The sequence below is a fragment of the Xyrauchen texanus genome, chromosome 38, assembly GCF_025860055.1.
Source record: "Xyrauchen texanus isolate HMW12.3.18 chromosome 38, RBS_HiC_50CHRs, whole genome shotgun sequence".
Taxonomy (NCBI): domain Eukaryota; kingdom Metazoa; phylum Chordata; class Actinopteri; order Cypriniformes; family Catostomidae; genus Xyrauchen; species Xyrauchen texanus.
The window spans coordinates 36,285,041-36,305,124 of record NC_068313.1 but is presented as its reverse complement, the minus strand read 5'-3'; the positions used below and the strand labels follow the sequence as shown (position 1 = coordinate 36,305,124).

Below are 20,084 nucleotides of genomic sequence, written 5' to 3'. Positions count from 1 at the left end.
TGAGAGTGTGTGTGTGTGTGTTAATGATGTTAGTGATCACTGAGAGTGTGTGTGTGTGTGTGTTAATGATGTTAGTGATCACTGAGAGTGTGTGTGTGTGTTAATGATGTTAGTGATCACTGAGAGTGTGTGTGTGTGTTAATGATGTTAGTGATCACTGAGAGTGTGTGTGTGTGTGTTAATGATGTTAGTGATCACTGAGAGTGTGTGTGTGTGTTGTTAATGATGTTAGTGATCACTGAGAGTGTGTGTGTGTGTGTGTGTGTTAATGATGTTAGTGATCACTGAGAGTGTGTGTGTGTGTGTTAATGATGTTAGTGATCACTGAGTGTGTGTGTGTGTTAATGATGTTAGTGATCACTGAGAGTGTGTGTGTGTGTGTTAATGATGTTAGTGATCACTGAGAGTGTGTGTGTTAATGATGTTAGTGATCACTGAGGTGTGTGTGTGTGTTAATGATGTTAGTGATCACTGAGAGTGTGTGTGTGTAATGATGTTAGTGATCACTGAGAGTGTGTGTGTTAATGATGTTAGTGATCACTGAGAGTGTGTGTGTGTGTGTGTGTTAATGATGTTAGTGATCACTGAGAGGTGTGGTGTGTGTGTTAATGATGTTAGTGATCACTGAGAGTGTGTGTGTGTTAATGATGTTAGTGATCACTGAGAGTGTGTGTGTGTGTGTGTTAATGATGTTAGTGATCACTGAGAGTGTGTGTGTGTGTTAATGATGTTAGTGATCACTGAGAGTGTGTGTGTGTGTTAATGATGTTAGTGATCACTGAGAGTGTGTGTGTGTGTGTGTAATGATGTTAGTGATCACTGAGAGTGTGTGTGTGTGTTAATGATGTTAGTGATCACTGAGAGTGTGTGTGTGTGTGTTAATGATGTTAGTGATCACTGAGAGTGTGTGTGTGTGTGTGTTAATGATGTTAGTGATCACTGAGAGTGTGTGTGTGTGTGTGTTAATGATGTTAGTGATCACTGAGAGTGTGTGTGTGTTAATGATGTTAGTGATCACTGAGAGTGTGTGTGTGTGTGTGTTAATGATGTTAGTGATCACTGAGAGTGTGTGTGTGTGTTAATGATGTTAGTGATCACTGAGAGTGTGTGTGTGTGTTAATGATGTTAGTGATCACTGAGAGTGTGTGTGTGTTAATGATGTTAGTGATCACTGAGAGTGTGTGTGTGTGTTAATGATGTTAGTGATCACTGAGAGTGTGTGTGTGTGTTAATGATGTTAGTGATCACTGAGAGTGTGTGTGTTAATGATGTTAGTGATCACTGAGAGTGTGTGTGTGTGTGTGTGTGTGTTAATGATGTTAGTGATCACTGAGAGTGTGTGTGTGTGTTAATGATGTTAGTGATCACTGAGTGAGTGTGTGTGTGTGTGTAATGATGTTAGTGATCACTGAGAGTGTGTGTGTGTGTGTTAATGATGTTAGTGATCACTGAGAGTGTGTGTGTGTTAATGATGTTAGTGATCACTGAGAGTGTGTGTGTGTGTGTTAATGATGTTAGTGATCACTGAGTGTGTGTGTGTGTGTTAATGATGTTAGTGATCACTGAGAGTGTGTGTGTGTGTGTAATGATGTTAGTGATCACTGAGAGTGTGTGTGTGTAATGATGTTAGTGATCACTGAGTGTGTGTGTGTGTTAATGATGTTAGTGATCACTGAGAGTGTGTGTGTGTGTGTTAATGATGTTAGTGATCACTGAGAGTGTGTGTGTGTGTGTTAATGATGTTAGTGATCACTGAGAGTGTGTGTGTTAATGATGTTAGTGATCACTGAGAGTGTGTGTGTGTGTGTTAATGATGTTAGTGATCACTGAGAGTGTGTGTGTGTGTGTGTTAATGATGTTAGTGATCACTGAGAGTGTGTGTGTGTGTGTGTGTTAATGATGTTAGTGATCACTGAGAGTGTGTGTGTGTGTTAATGATGTTAGTGATCACTGAGATGTGTGTGTGTTAATGATGTTAGTGATCACTGAGAGTGTGTGTGTGTGTGTAATGATGTTAGTGATCACTGAGAGTGTGTGTGTGTGTGTAGTGATCACTGCACAACTGTTGGTGTGTGAAATTGTTTACAGTGTTTTATTTGTAAAAGGTTTATTAAAGATTTTAAGGAACTTTTCTACATGATATTTATAACAGTGATTCGAGTGTTGTAACATTTATGGCAGATGTAAATTTGGCCTGAGATTATTTTAAATCCACTTTCCTGGCCATGTGTGAAAAACATGCTCCTTTTAGATGATTTAGGATTAGTGGTGAAGATAATCCTTGATTTAATGAATCTGTTTCTACATTTATTACACAAAGGACTAAAGAAAACAAATGATTCTTCCATTGGATCTCTTATAGAGCATTACGCAAGAAATGTACAAAATGAATCAAAAGTGCAAAATGTGATTATTATCTTTCAATGATAAATGAAAATCCAAATAATCCCACAAAGTTTTGGACAATAGTTCAATCTACTTCGTGTCGAAGTTTGTCAACTAGATTTCCTGATTTTCTAAATGTGAATTAAAATGTAATTAAAGGCCGAGCAAATATTGCAGATACTTTTAATAATGATTTTTGATTCTAGTATTTGAGATGTTCCGACGGGAACTCCTGAGCCCATCCAACATTGTCCTTTGCAGTTCTTCACTTTTTCTCCTATTACCACCAACACAAGTTTGTGACATTTTAACGAGATTAGACAGTAAAACATCAGCTGGGATTGAAAGATTGAGCCGGATTTTTTAAGAAGAGTCTGTTGCCTCTATATTTAAAGTTGAACTTCTAACGCTATACCTAGAATGTGGAAATCGGCAATGGTTGTCCTTTATTAAAGGTGGAGATCCTTCTGATCCAAATAATGATCGTCCTCTCTCCAAACTGCCCGTCTTAGATAAAGTATTTGAATCTTTGGTAAATGATCAATTAAAACAATTCTTCTAATGATACACTTAATGACTATCAGTCAGGCTTTAGATCAGCCCATAGTACTATTACAGCAGCTATGTTAGTCACAAATGATATTATTCATTCCTTAGAACAGTCTTGTGCTGCATTATTTATTGATCTTTCAAAAGCATTTGATTCTGGAGATCATCATTTATCATCATAAAGGTCTTAGTCGCTCTAAACTGGTTTGAAAACAACTTTCTGAAGGAACCCAATGTGTCTCATTTGAGAATTATAGCTCATCTATTCTTAAAGTTAACAATGGTGTTCCACAAGGGTCTGTTTTAGGGCCCCTTTTATTCTGCATTTGTATTAATGATCTTGGTCTTAATAAATCTAGCTAAAACTCATTTATATGCTGATGATATAATTATCTATACAGCTGCTCCCTCCTTAAATCAAGCCTTGCAGCGATTGCAGAGTGCGTTTCAAATAATGCAGCATTCATCATTACATTTGAAACTGGTTTTAAATTAAAAAAGACCAAATATCATGATTTTTAGTCGTGTTCGCTCTAAAATAGCGGATCTGCCGATCTCGACTTTAGAAGGTACATCCATAGAAAGAGTTCTTATAAATATTGAGGTATATGGCTTGATGAAAGATTAGCTTTCGATGTACATATTGATAACTTGTTGAAAAAGGCCAAAATTGGGATTCTTTATTGATCAAAAATGCTGAAAGAAATATTAGAGAGTACTTTTCTATCTGTAATGGACTATGGTGATCTATTATACATGCATTCAGCTGCATCCTTACTGAAGAAACTGGACTCTGTTTATCACGCGTTTGTGGTGCAGAGTCACGTACTCATCATTGTATTTTGTATGAATCGTTAGTTTGGTCATCCTGATATCACAGGAGAAAATTGCATGTTTGTATTTATTGGCACTTTTAGGTAAATTACCCCTTATGTTTCTAATCTTTTAACCTATTGTACAAATAGCTCTTACACAAGATCTTCAACTCAAATTCAGCTGACAGTCCCAAGGGTGCGTTCTGAATTTGGTAAAAAGCTTTTATTGATCTGATTGTGTATATTTAGTTTTCTTTGTATATTTGGAGTATTTATCTTTTAAACTTTATTGTGAAACTATATGTGCTGCCGTCTTGACCAGGAAGAAGAGATTTTATTATCTCAATGGGACCTTCCTGCTTAAATAAAGGATATAATAATAATAACAACATGTGTGTGAGAGTGTGTGTGTATGTAAGTGTGCGTGTGTGTGTGTGAGAGAGAGGGGGAGTGTGTGTGTGTGTGTGTGTGTTCATACATTTATGTAGTCCAGGTGTCATATTGATCTCTGCTCCGTGATTCACACTATAAAACACAAACACACAAACACAATCATGACGTCACATTGATGACACATTTATTTTCTGTGAGGAATAATTGATGATGGACCGTTAAATTAGTGAGTGTCCGTTACACCTCGAGTGTGATTCATGTTCAATAATTCAACGGGACGGAGTCGATTACTCTGATTATATCATGGTTACAACAGTTTAAGACATCTTTCAGGGTTTTATCTAGAGATGCACCAATCAGATATCTGGAACAGTTTCAGCTCCAATATTGACATTTTTACCTGGATCAGGAATCAGTCCGATGAGTCTGATCCAAATCCAAAACCACGTGTTAGTCATGGTCGCTACCGTCCAGTACAAACATGACAGAAAAGCCCCATTAAAGGAATATTCCGGGTTCAATACAAACTCAATCCACAGCATTTGTGTCATAATGTTGATAAACACAAAAATACATTTCCACTCGTCCCTCATTTTCTGTGTTCCAGTGAGACACTTACAGGGATTTAAAATCTCATTGAAGACTTTTTAAGAGCTGAAAAATCAAATTGATACTGAATCCCAAAACAAACCCACACAATGTGAAAATCAATCCTGAATCACAGACTCTTAAACAGACAGGAGCACATTCAACATGACCTTAATAATGCTGATCAGTAAAACAGAGTCCATATATTCAAGTTTCAAACACTCCAGACATGTTTTCCACAGAAATATCACACTAAAACTCATTTATTCATTACATTATAGAAATAATTACATTAGAGGTGGACTGTTATTGGATTGATTCAATAATGTGTTCATAGATTTGTAAAATTGCTCGTCTATATTAAATGTTTTTAGTCGTCCTGTGATGGGGAGGGCCAGACAGAGGCTACAAGAGCCCAAATTTCATTCAATTCCAGATGCACTTTATGGGGGATTTGATTTATAGTGTTGAACTTTGAAGACACTTCAACTTTGAAATACAGCGGGACTTTTATTTTGAAATGTTTGTGCTTCACTGCTTCCAGCTGCTCATTCAAACAAATAAGGGATATAAAATGTGCACTCCTACCAGTGGCGGCTGCTGGTCTTTCAAAGAGAGGAAGCTCATTTTCGGCCTACATTATAAACTTATTTACCCTATTTTTTGCACTAAATCAATCTTAGGTGTTGATCTGCCCTGCTGTTTAATTCTAATTTTTTCCTCGTAAGGAAGACTTTCAAATGGCTTCGCCAAAATCAGGTCGACAATATTAGCACCGTCTGCCATCGTGCGCAGTTTCACCCGTACGACGCTAGCCTAGCCTACTGTATGAATGAATGAATGAACGAACAAACGAACGCTCTAAAACAAAATATATTAAACTTGGTAAAACTGAAACAAGGAATGTGGTGTATAATTGTGTGAATGTATTATGCAAATTGACTAGCAATTTCGCCAAACAAATATAAAGAAATAGGTTGCAGCAGTTTGTCTTTCGACTACACTTGAGAAATCCATGATGGGACTGAGCTGAAATAGCTTCAGTGACTTCTTATAGTACAGATTCGCTGTCAATCAAAAGGAGATGCAGTCTTTCGACAGATCCTCCAATCATCACGCTGAAGCCCGGAGTCCGGGCCAGCCCACTCCTCATTCACCCCCAGAGACGCTGAGCGTCCGTGGGCGGGACATAATCGCAGCATTTATCCAATGACCGTCTATTTTCGGAGCACTGAAAAAACTGTTCAGAGCAGCCCCATTGAAGTCAATGGACGCTCGGCTTCAACAGGGAAATGCACTGACGCTACGGGAATGTATGAGAAGTAAATCGAGTCAGCCGACCTGCTATATGTAATGTAGCTGATTCTGAACAAACTCGTCTTCGAGATGAACGTGTTCTAACGCATTTTTAGTCAATAAATTGTTTACACAATAGTACATATTTGACCATTATTTTTTTGACATTATAGGGGAAGCTGAGCTTCCCTTGCAGTCTTAAAGAAATCCCCACTGACTCCTACAATAATCTACATTTACAATATCAGCACTCCAGAATAAATACATGATTTAGGAGACATTAACTCCTAAACTCAAACATAATTGTTATGAATAATTTAATAAAAGTGATTTATAAAGTTATAAGCTTCACATTTCTGCCTTTAAACATCAAACAATTACCCATTGACTTCCATTCTGCCTCTCTTCCCTCAATTTACACAATGTTTTAAAGAAAAGGAGGCACGAGTCAGAATTAATTTGTGCCTCAAATGCTGTTGATTGAGTTTCATTTGTATTGAAACCGAAAATTTCCAATAAAGTATTTAATATGAATTATGAATCACAAAAGACTGTTTAATAAATAAATATACAGTCTGCATAAAAACACACATCAGACACACACATACTCACGCTACACACACACACACACACACTTACTCACTCATAGATGCACTCACACACACACACGCACACTCACTCACTCATACACGCAGTCACACACACACACACGCACACTCACTCATACACGCACTGACACACACACACGCACACTCACTCATACATGCAGTCACACACACACGTGCACTCACTCATACACGCAGTCACACACACACGCGCACTCACTCATACACGCAGTCACACACACACACGTACTCACTCATACACGCAGTCACACACACACGCACTCACTCATACACGCAGTCACACACACACACACACGCACACTCACTCACTCATACACACACACGCGCACACACACTCACTCACTGACACACACTCCGGTAGGTGCCCCAGCCTGAATTGGGCAGAGGAAGAGTGTAACGAGGAGGAGGGCATGATGGTCCATGGCCAGTGCTGAATCAGCGGATGAGTGGGAGAGTGAGATAAATGGGAGCTGTTGGCATCAGTTTGAGAGAGAGAGAGAGACACGTGGCCTCGAGGCATATGTATGTGTATGTTTATATTTATTTTAAGTTTGACATTAAAAGTTATGTTGGCTGTTCAGCCAGTTCCCGCCTCCTCCTTGCCCATCCTTGAACTGTTACAATCTCATTCCATACAAGTGTGAGCATCCCTGCTGTAATTGATGGCAATGGAGGCTTTCCTTTATTTGACTACCATAAATAACATTAAATATTATGGATTAATAGCGATGTTCTTGCGGCACTTTTATGTATTTATTAAACTTCAACTTCTTATTGGAGTAACAAGTTATTGTGTGTATTTAAGAGAAAGAGAGAGAGAGTGCTCGTGTGTGTGTGTGATTACCTGTCTTTGGAAAAAAGCATCAGACAAATGCACAAATGTAATGTAAATGTTTGCTGTGGCTCTCATCTGCAGTAATGTCACTTCAAATCACCAAGATGTTAGTCTACACTTCTCAGTAGCAGGGTGGTACTGTCGCCATTCTTGAATGGAGCTTTTTAGTTGCTGAACTGTTTAATTGAGTCGAGGGTGCGTTGACATAAAGGTTCTGTGTGTTCATCAAGAGTGTCTATGTGTGCATATGTATGTGTGTAAGAATATACGAGAGCAAGAGTGCTTTCCACAGATATTAAAATTAATTTAGGATAATATAGAAATTGTTTGCAATTCATCTCATCCAATCTACAATATTCAGCCACTGGATTTATTGTATCTGGTTATTTTGCAGATTTACCAAAATAATTTGGTGTAATTTAATTTGTCATTTAAACCATAATGCAATCAAGACCTGGAACTACTTCAAAACCGTGCGTTTATTTAAACATAATTGTACACTTTAGAATTGTAGTCAACCAGTCAGAATCAAACATTCAACAGACCTGTGTATAATCCAAAATAAATTACACACACACACACACACACACACACACACAGATTTGTAGTGCTCAACATACTTGAGTTTGTCCAGTGTGCATTGTGGATCATTGAGTCTCTCAGTGAGCAGTTTGACTCCTGATTCTCCTTGGTGATTGTAGCTCATATCCAGCTCTTTAAGGTGTGAAGGGTTTGAAATCAGAGCTGAAGCAACATAACAACAGCCGACCTCTGTCACCATACAGCCAGATAATCTACAAACACACACAGCAACAGTCAAGATACATATATGGAGAATTTATTTAGCAACATGGACTTAAGTCACATTTCAAGACTTAAATTCACAAACAGGCCTCACGAAGCTTTCTTTTAAACACTGACGTTATTGAGAACATAAAGGAACAAAGTGTGTTTTCCTTTGACATGTATGATCAAGCTAGTGCTGTAACAAATAACTGATCAAATCAATAATAATCGATAGTTTTTTGGAGTCACTAGTGTGATACTGTCTTAAATAGTTCACCCAAAAAAATTATAATCCTCTCATCATTTATTCATGCTTACGTAATCTCAAACTTGTATGACTTTATGAGATGTTAATATTTCAATTCAATGCAGGTCAATGTGGTCCAACACTTTATATCTCCAAAAAGAAAATAAAGTCATCATTACACTTAAAGCTCGATTACAATTTATAACCCTCTGCGCATACATAAACCACACATAAGTGCAACTGAGCATTAAATCATGATCATGCCCAGAGACTGCAATGGAAAGATGTACAGTGAAAAAGGAAAGTCGATCATATTTCTTCAGAAGACATGAATTAAACCACTGGAGTCATATGGATCAGCTTTATGCTGCTTTTATGTCCCTTTTTGAGCTTGAAAGTGTTAAACCCCCTTGAGTTGCATTGTATTGATATATTCACATCTCTATCAAAATATTTTAGTTTGTTTTATGCACAAGAAAGTCAAAGTATTTGTTATGGTTTGGTCACAACTGAGTGTGACTGGTGTGTTCATATATGCCTAAACGAACTGTGCTAAGGAAGAAAACACCAGATTCTGAAACAAATGCTCCAAACAAGCAAAGTGTGAAAACAACATAAATGTACTGGTATAATATTGTCTAATGTACCGGTACTTCGGTACCAAATCTATACTAAAATAAAAAAGATGTAATGATACCAGTGTTTCTGCAGTACCGATATTACCGAACACCGACTCTATCCGGTAGCAGTGCACAGTCTGACTGACACACAACAGCTTTAAAATGCTCACAGGCTTATTTTGAATGTGTGCTCTGTTACTCCTTGTACACTGAAATGGACAATTAATCAAATTAAAATCGTGACAGGCCCTAGTATGATTTATTAAACTGCTTAAGGCTACAATATTAGTGTGGATGTGCTGCATAATTTAAATAAATCTGACTGCTCATCCACAAGAAACTGCACAGATATTGAGAATCATTCACGTTGTACGAGATGACACAGCAGAGAATTAATCTACTGTGAACCATGCAGCACATGTAAACTATATAATTTATATAATTAAAATCACAGAATCTGCACTTTAATCTCAGCTCAGCTTTATTTATATCGCATTCAAAACAACAGTTGACCAAAGTGATTCACAGCAATAAAATTTAAAACATAACATTTCAGAATTACTACATACACAAACACCAGTAATCTAAAATACAAACACTCCAAAACTGTGTCCTACATTTGTCAGACTCAATAGGCCAGTGTAAAGAGATGAGATTTCAGACATGACTTAAATGACTTCAATGATCACACTGCGTCGTGACGTGAACTGTTTATTAAAATCTAAAATTACCGTGACGTCACAAAGTAAGCAACCGTGTGGTTCTTCAGAGTAGCAGATTTCAATGGTGGATATGAGCTGCGCTCCAGTTTCTTTTCAGCATCTTTTAAGCATTAAATATTGTAATAATGTTTGTTAATGTTAGGCCAAATAAAAATGATATAAATGGATATCTAAGGTATAGAATAAATTAAATTATTGCTAAATAACTGCTTAAATTATTAGTTCATGTACAGTAAATAATATAATATGGCATATTCAATATTCAGACGATTTAAAATCAAGTTAGTCTGTTCAGTGAGACCTTTGGTGGCGAGAAGGTGCCCATTAATCCCGTTAGATTTTGATCTTGATCTTGTTCATGTAAGATCATCATTAGATCATTTTTGGCCTCAGTGGTTGCACTTTGGAAATTAAAACAATAATTTGCTTTTGGAGTTTGTGTGATTTGTGAAAATGTTAAATCTACCAACACCAGCTGCGTGACAAATGGGTCTTATTAGAGCAGACGCGATAACAATGACAACGATTCCTTAAATATGCTATTTTGGCACACTTAATAATAATAAATGTTATTTGTAATGCGCCTTTCTCAGACTCAAAGCGCTACAGAATGTACAGAACAAAATAATCAAACATGTGAATAAAAATATATATAGAAGTATCAAAAAAGAAAAAATACATTTAAAAAAAAAATTATACAATTATAAATTGAAAACTTGACTAAAAAGATGTGTTTTAAGAAGTTTCTTAAAACAATCCACAGAAGCAGCATCCCTAATAGATGAGGGTAGTGTGTTCCATAACTTAGGCACGTTATAGGAAAAGGCCCTTCCCCCCCATGGTTTTTAATTTACAACGAGGCTGACACAGAGAGAGAGCCAGCAGAGCGGAGAGAGCGAGCGGGAATGGATGGAGTAACCAAATCACAGATGTAATCTGGAGCCAACCCATGTACTGCTTTATAGGTTAAAATCAGAATTTTACAGTCAATACGTGGCTGAACTGGAAGCCAATGCAGTTGCTGGAGCATGGGTGTAATGTGATGGCGTGAGGATGTATGAGTCAAAACACGTGCGGCAGAGTTCTGTATACATTGCAACGTCCTAATAGAATTTGCTGGTAAACTCGCAAAAAGAGAGTTACAATAATCAAGCCTTGATGTAATGAAGGCATGGATAAGCCTCTCTGCATCAGGCCTAGAGAGAAATGGTCTAATACGTGCAATGTTCCTCAGATAGAAAAAGCAACCTTTGTTATGTTTTTAAAATGTGAATGAAAAGTTAGCTGTGAATGAAAAGTTAGTGGTCTACTGAAATTTTAAAATCCTTACATTTATTGACATTAATTGGAGTACCAATTAATAAGATTTCAGTTTTGGAGCAGTTTAGTTTTACAAACTTGAGTTTCATCCACGCTTTAATTTCCAACAAACAGTCAGAAAGTTTTGAAGAGGAAGAATTAAGATCAGGCTGAGAGCTGATATAAATCTGGGTGTCATCCGCGTAACAGTGAAAGCTCAGGCCATACTTCCGAATGATCTGCCCAAGAGGCAGCATATAAACACTAAATAAAACAGGACCCAAAACTGACCCCTGAGGGACACCCTGACATAGAGGCACAGTCAGAGATCTGTTAGAACCCAGGTAGACAAATTGGGAACGATCTTAGAACAGTTCAGCCAAATTACTTTATTGCTATTTTTACAAATCAAATTCACATTGGCCTACTTATTACCATGACAAAACAAAACTGTTCGAGCAACACGACAAACTCTCTCATTACAATGACTGCGGTCACTCACTGCAGGTTGACACTGTTTGAGATCTGCTTTTCTGCGCGAGCTCAATGACGCTCCGCACAATGTTCTGCACTCTCACGAATGATCTCATTAAAAACAAATCTGTCTAATCAGCATAATAAATCAATTATTTACACCACGTCTGTGGCTTGATTAGAACGGGAGCGTTTTAGTTTTGTCGTGTTCCTCAATTGCAGTGTATTTAACATTAACGTTCAAAGCGAGCGGTGCAACATGCAATGAATCCTAAATAATTACAAAGTGCTTTTCGCTCTTGTTCTACAGCTTATTTTCGAGTGTCAGGTTGTAACGCTCAGCCTTACTGAAAGGTGATGCTACACAAAAATATTACGGTCTTGACCCTATGTTTGAATGGTGATGGGAAGTTTATCAAAAAGAAGAAGGCTAGGAAGACAACAAATATATTTAAACCCCAAGTGTATTTACATCTAGAAAAAAACATCAAAGTGAATCCAGAAATATTTATATACAAATGTACAAAAGACAAACAAAAAGAAAGAAAAAGATAAATACTAAAAGGTGTATGAAAAGCAGATGAATTGACTGTTGGAGTCCCATACAATGTCCTGTTTGTGTGTGTGTGTGTGTGTGTGTGTGTATTGATTCGGCCTCATTGGTGGATATGTTATCCACCTTATCTGAGGGTTGTCCCCCTAAAATATCATTAAAATATGTGTATTGTAAATAATATAATGATATATTCTTAAAATAATTGTTTAAGAAATAAAATAATACAAATGCAAACGGGCCAACAACAAAAAAAACGTTTAAACATTTTGAGTCCCTTCTCCCTTGCCTCACAGTGCTTTGGTCCACTGCCTCCGCCCCTTTTACCTCACCACCGACACACACACATTCTGGTGGCGGGAGAGAAGAACAACATTTTTGAGTAGTTGTGGAACTCCAGTAAGTCAATGTTATTTTATTCACTTTAAACATCGGATGAAGTGATTATTTTCTCTTTAATATAGATGATGCGGAGTCATTAATAAATCATGTCAAAAAACAAATATATGATTGTGTACTTGTGTACCAATGTACTTTTGTCACTGATGCAGTCTGCTATGTTAGCAATTATAACGTTTAACGTTACCCTTGTTTAATAAAGTCTATGCGTTTACCTAGCTTGTTTAATACAGTAGTATATCCCCACTCACACACACACACCCATAGAGTGTACGCATACACTACGTGATGTAACGTTAGTCTTGTAGATTAGACTAGTCCGGGTGCGCATTTAGATTTTAACGCTTTCACTGTGATTTAGTCGGTTTATCATTTAATATAGTTAATCTAATATAATATCATGAAGAGTGCAGTTTTTCTCCAGATATCAGCATGATAACAAATGTGATTTTGATTTTATACAAGTTTAATAAACAAGAAGTTGATATTAAGTGATGTACATTTTAGACACCATATTGCCTGTTTTAGCTCCATGCTACACTAGTAATAGTAGTAAGGCTTTCCTCGGTGTACACGTATCCTTGCAAGTACAATTTTGCCTGTATTATTGGTGTCCCCTTCAAAAATTGCTCTTGAGAATTGTTATGTTTATTGTCCCCCCCAACTTTTTGATGAAATTTTTGCCCTTGGGCTGCGCTACAAGGTGATATTTCTTCAGTATTAATTTTCCTGTGCCACCGCGAACAGAGATGGAAAATAAAGCAAGCATCTGGGCATTCAGACGGAGGACTAATCTAAGCGGCTCTGATTGGCCATTGCCGTTTCATTGCTCAACGGAGATGTCTGTGATTGGTTAGAATACTCAACCGCTGCAAAAATATGTTGTAAATAGAAACCATTGACACAACAGGAGCAGACTTAAATTAATCGTTTGAATAGTCGATTATCAAAATAATCGTTAGATACAGCCCTACTTGCAATCCTTCTGCTATTGATAATACAAACAGTTAGCCACGCCCCAAACTCACAACATGGGTTGAGTCAGAAGTTAAAATGTCAGAGTGCTCAAACAAACACACCAGTGTTTTCAAAGTGTCACAAAGTCATGATGTTTTTACTCTTCAGGAAGTCAAACTACCAACTAGAGATGTCCCGATCAATCGGCCGCTGATCAAAATTGGCCGATATTCATCTTAAATCCATGATCGGTGATCGTGCCTAGATTTAGGGCTGATGTTTTATGCAGCATGCAGGCAATCACACATACACTGCTCATCTAATGAAGGAGTGTTTCTCAGCCCTTGAAGCATGACAGAATGGCGTATGAAGGGTGAGTTGTCGGCAATTCTAAGGATTCACAAATTTAAACTTTCAGACATGATGTAATTGAGATGAATATGCTGGTTTGTTTTTAAAAATGTGTAAGAATTACACGTGTACGAATACTAATTTGCCAATTTTCTTGAGTCATTACGGTAGTTATTCTGACTCATTGCACAATGAACAGGAAGAGGATATAGAGGCTGCTAACAGGTTTAAAAACAAATTAAAACAACAAATAAACATGCAAATACATGATACATGACATGAGTCGTGACAATCAGACATTGTGTTGAGTGATAGACTGTTTGAGCGATCATGAATGCTTTTAGCTTTATTCTCTTTAACACGAGCGCTCTCTGTGTCAATCAAAGATGTCAATATCTCATCAGTCACTCATCCCAATTTAAATCAGATTAATGTTGGTCACAATATCACTAATAATAAATATAACTGTTTAACCTTCAATAAGGACACGCATCTTCATGTATTTGCTTAATTTACATTTACATTTATATTTATGCATTTGGCAGACGCTTTTATCCAAAGCGACTTACAGTGCCCGCCCGGAGCAACCTGGAGTTAAGTGCCTTGCTCAAGGACACAATGGTGGTGGCTGTGGGGATCGAACCAGCGACTTTCTGATTACCAGTTTACCAGTTATGTGCATTAGACCACTACACCACCACCATTGTGAATATATCAGTGATATTCATTGGTTTTGGCTTTCATGGTTTTTACTGGTTGTCAGTATGTCACAACGGCATTTTGATATTGCCAACAGAACTATTAATAACAGTTTCATTATTGTTCAACTTGGGCCTGTTCAAGTGTAACTGTTTACTTAGTTTTTATACAATTCATTTTTGTTGTGACTTTTCAAGTCAAGTTGTTTACACCATTTGTAAGTGTATGTAAGATTTATATTAATCCATACAGAACTCAGTGTATTTGTGATTTGTTTTTGTACCTGAATATTAAAGTTAAAATAAGCTATTGCACCATTCTAAGAAGTTGATTTTATATGTGAGTTTTATAAAAATGCTAGATGCACTAATTTAAATGGATTAAGTTAAAGACATATTTTAGTTACTTTGTTTACTGTAAACAAACAAAACAAAAAAACAGCTCTATCCAGGCAAATACAAGTATCATATCGGGACTCAGTATAGGCAGATATTTAATATTTAAATATCGGATCAGGGGCCAAAAAGCTGATAGGGACATCCCTACTATCAACAGATTACTTTTATTTGACACTGAACATTAAATCGGGATATGAGAAATATTTGCAAAATCAAAAGAAACACAAACCTCAGTATCTCCAGATGACAGTTTGTACTCTTCAGTGCATCAGAGATCAGCTTCACTCCTGAATCCTGCAGGTCATTGTTACTCAGGTCCAGCTCTCTCAGAGGAGAGTTTGATGATTGTAGAACTGATGCCAGACTTTCACAACATTGATCAGTGAGATTACAGCCGCACAATCTAAACACGATAATGAAAAACAAAATTATTATAAAACCATTTTATTGATCAAAATATAGTTTTGATAATGGTTTTATCTACAGTAAGGAAACATATTCCATCCGAGTGAATCAAAGAGATACATATATCATCACAACCCCTTATAAACATTATTGGTCGACCGATATATCACAGAGGCTGATAAATCGGCCGATATTCAGTCTTTTTTAATTATCAGCGTCGGCAAATACATTTTCCAGTTTTTCCTGAAGGTGCGAAAATCGCTTTATTGCACGTGAAGCGACTGAGACATGTAAACGACCAGTCACGGTTCGTTTTGTTGTTACGTGCCATCATGTTACTACAATAATAGACCAGGGTGCAACAGTGTAATTTAAATGGACCACATATCAGAGCCATAACAGAAGCGTTTCAGCTCATAATGTTAAAGTGCTCACCTGTTTCATTCTCACTCTCTCTCCTCAACAGTTCCCTGTTACTTTTAACTGTCTATTCAAATATCAATAAGAGTAATATCATATACCGCCTGAAAATATGCAGATATCTCGTTTAAACAGATGTAATTGACAAACTTCACAAAGATACAGCGTTTTCTTCCTGTCGAGCTATCTTCCTCCAAAATGCATCTTTTATCAGCCAGAATAAAAAAAAACTTCAGATCAAAAGTTTCTCTGATTCACAAATCATGACGGTCACTCCGTGACAATCCAAGCAGGTGATCCAGGCTGTATAAACTGTCAGGAGATTGAGGCTCATGCTGGATCTGCACGAGTGCGTGTGTGGAACTTCAAATCTGCATCTGAAACCAGGAAAATGCTGCCTCCAGAGGCTGTATATGGAGGTATGATAAAAATAAGGTGCTTTTCAAACTGTTCAGAGATCAGTTTCTTTATGAGTTCCATTAATTCAGAACAGATGTCAGTTAAGCTATTAACTGATTATTCAACAATGTAGCAAGTCAGCTGCCTACATTTTCAGATGCAGCACAAGGTAAAAGCACTTCTCGTGTGAATGAAGTAAATGTCTTATTCACTATGCACTGTATGTACAATTGGTTTGATTCTGTATTTTTGGAGTAAATGTGATTGCTAACGTAGACTGACATCCATGATTGATGGATTTTATTATTTCCTTCTTAATATATTAACACATTTTTCATGTGCAAATAAATGACTAAAATGTCATGACTGAACAGATATCTAAAGAAACTGCCATCTACCATTTAAAATACAATATATATTAATTTGTGTGAAACTGACTAAATATAGAACTAAATAAGAGTTTATTACTATTTTTATTGTTTTAGCAAATTTCTGTTTGTTATTTAGTATATTCAATTGTGTGATATATGCTCTCTGGAAATTGATAAAAAAAAAAACATATTAGTAAACCATTAATAAACATATTAATGTAACTTGAAGTGTGTCATTTCTGCAACACTAGCGGCACAAAAGAGAATTGTGAAATTAATGATTGTTCCCACACAGGTTTCCCAAACTCTCCTACTGCTTTGCAATCCTTCTGTCATTGGTCAAAAAACAGTTAGTCCCGACCTAAACTCACAACATGGGTTGAGTCAGAAGTTAAAATGACAGAGTGCTCTAACAAACACACCAGTGTTTTCAAAGTGTCACAAAGTCACCGTGTTTTCACTCTTTAGGAAGTCAAACTACCAACGGCTTAATTATAGTTGACACTACACATTAAATTGGGATATGAGAAAGTATTTTAACATTTGCAAAATTAAAAGAAACACAAACCTCAATATCTCTAGTTTACAGTTTGTACTCTTCAGTGCATCAGAGATCAGCTTCACTCCTGAATCCTGCAGGTCATTGTTACTCAGATCCAGCTCTCTCAGAGGAGAGTTTGATGATTGTAGAGCTGACGCCAGGCTTTCACAACATTGATCAGTGAGATTACAGCCGCACAATCTAAACAGGATAATGAAAAACAAAATTATTATAAAACCATTTTATTGATCAAAATATATTTTGATTTTGGTTTTATCTACAGTAAGTAAACATAATCCATCAGAGCGAATCAAAGAGATCCATATATCATCACAACCCATTATAAACATTAGTGGTCGACCGATATATCGCAGAGGCTGATAAATCGGGCGATATTCAGACATTTTTTTAAATTATCAGTGTCGGCCAATACATTTTCCCGTTTGGCAGCTTTTTTTCTTGAAGGTGCTGAAATTTTTTTTTTATTGCACGTGAAGCGACCGAGACATGTAAACGACCAGTCATGGTTCGTTTTGTTGTTACGTGCCATCATGTTACTACAATAATAGACCGGTGTGCAACACAGTGTAATTTAAATGGACCACATATCAGAGCCATGACAGAAACATTTCAGCTCATAATGTTAAAGTGCTCACCTGTTTCATTCTCACTCCTCAACAGTTCCTTGTTACTTTTAACTGTCTATTCTAATGATAAAAGGCAAATATCAATAAGAGTAATATCATATACCATCTGTAAATATGCAATATCTCGTTTAAACAGATTTAATAAACCAAATTCACACAACTTCAGCAGATCCAGCGTCCTGTGGAGTGCTCACTTATTTACCTCTAAAGCACGTATTCTATCAGCCTCTCATCAATAGTTCCCTGCAACTTTTCTAATGATAAAAGGCAAATGTCAATAAAACTTCTATATGCAAATATGCAGATATCTCATTTAAACACATGTAATTGATGAACTTCATGAAGTTCCAGCGTTTTCTTCCTGTCGAGCACTCATCATATATCTTCCACCGAAATGAGTCTTCTATCAGTCAGAATCAAAAACTTCAGGATCAGGATCAAACGTTTCTCTGATTCACAAATCATGACGGTCACTCTGTGACAATCAAAGCAGGCAATCCAGGCTGTATAAACTGTCAGGAGATTGAGGCTCATGCTGGATCTGCACGAGTGCGTGTGTGGAACTTCAAATCTGATCTGAAACCAGGAAAATGCTGCCTCCAGAGGCTTTATATGGAGGTATGATGAAAATAAGGTGCTTTTCAAACTCTTCAGAGATCAGTTTCTTTATGAGTTCCATTAATTCAGAACAGATGTCAGTTAAGCCATTAACTGATTAGGCAACAATGTAGCAAGTCAGCTGCCTACGTTTTCAGATGCAGCATAAGGTAAAAGCACTTCTCGTGTGAATGAAGTAAATGTCTTCTTCACTATGAACTGTATGTACAATTGGTTTGATTCTGTATTTTTGGAGTAAATGCGATTGCTAACGTAGACTGACATCCATGATTGATGGATTTTATTATTTCTTTCTTAATATATTAACACATTTTTCATGTGCAAATAAATGACTAAAGTGTCATGACTGAACAGATATCTAAAGAAACTGCCATCTACCATTTAAAATACAATATATATTAGTTTTGTGTGAAACTGACTAAATATAGAACTAAATAAGAGTTTATTACTATTTTTATTGTTTTAGCAAATTTCTGTTTGTTATTTAGTATATTCAATTGTGTGATATATGCTCTCTGGAAATTGATAAAAAAAAAAAACATTAGTAAACCATTAATAAACATATTAATGTAACTTGAAGTGTGTCATTTCTGCAACACTAGCGGCACAAAACAGAATTGTGAAATTAATGATTGTTCCCACACAGGTTTCCCAAACTCTCCTACTGCTTTGCAATCCTTCTGTCATTGGTCAAAAAACAGTTAGTCCCGACCTAAACTCACAACATGGGTTGAGTCAGAAGTTAAAATGACAGAGTGCTCAAACAAACACACCAGTGTTTTCAAAGTGTCACAAAGTCACAGTGTTTTCACTCTTTAGGAAGTCAAACTACCAACGGCTTAATTATAGTTGACACTACACATTAAATTGGGATATGAGAAAGTATTTTAACATTTGCAAAATTAAAAGAAACACAAACCTCAATATCTCTAGTTTACAGTTTGTACTCTTCAGTGCATCAGAGATCAGCTTCACTCCTGAATCCTGCAGGTCATTGTTACTCAGATCCAGCTCTCTCAGAGGAGAGTTTGATGATTGTAGAGCTGACGCCAGGCTTACACAACATTGATCAGTGAGATTACAGCCGCACAATCTAATCAGGATAATGAAAAACAAAATTATTATAAAACCATTTTATTGATCAAAATATAGTTTTGATTTTGGTTTTATCTACAGTAAGTAAACATAATCCATCAGAGCTGAATCAAAGAGATACATATATCATCACAACCCATTATAAACATTAGTGGTCGACCGATATATCGCAGAGGCTGATAAATCGGGCGATATTCAGACTTTTTTAATTATCAGCGTCGGCCAATACATTTTCCCGTTTGGCAGCTTTTTTTCTTGAAGGTGCTGAAATTTTTTTTATTGCACGTGAAGCTGACCGAGACATGTAAACGACCAGTCATGGTTCGTTTTGTTGTTACGTGCCATCATGTTACTACAATAATAGACCGGTGTGCAACACGGTGTAATTTAAATGGACCACATATCAGAGCCATGACAGAAACATTTCAGCTCATAATGTTAAAGTGCTCACCTGTTTCATTCTCACTCCTCAACAGTTCCTTGTTACTTTTAACTGTCTATTCTAATGATAAAAGGCAAATATCAATAAGAGTAATATCATATACCGTCTGTAAATATGCAATATCTCGTTTAAACAGATTTAATAAACCAAATTC

General features: G+C 36.6%; 1 protein-coding gene across 50 annotated transcripts in view; it reads right to left on the bottom strand.

Moving 5' to 3' along the window:
• LOC127632132 (protein NLRC5-like) overlaps positions 1-20,084 on the bottom strand; it is a 377,053-nt gene that overhangs the window by 250,026 nt on the left and 106,943 nt on the right. For 42 of the 50 annotated variants that reach the window (XM_052110651.1, XM_052110666.1, XM_052110667.1 and 39 more), the window contains 3 exons: positions 19,313-19,486; positions 17,156-17,329; positions 15,222-15,395 (listed from right to left, as the gene is read on the bottom strand). In XM_052110651.1, the coding sequence (XP_051966611.1) occupies positions 15,222-15,395; positions 17,156-17,329; positions 19,313-19,486 (522 nt within the window). The remainder of the gene's footprint in view (positions 1-15,221; positions 15,396-17,155; positions 17,330-19,312; positions 19,487-20,084) is intronic. The other 8 variants (XM_052110685.1, XM_052110697.1, XM_052110704.1 and 5 more) reach the window with 5 other exon arrangements.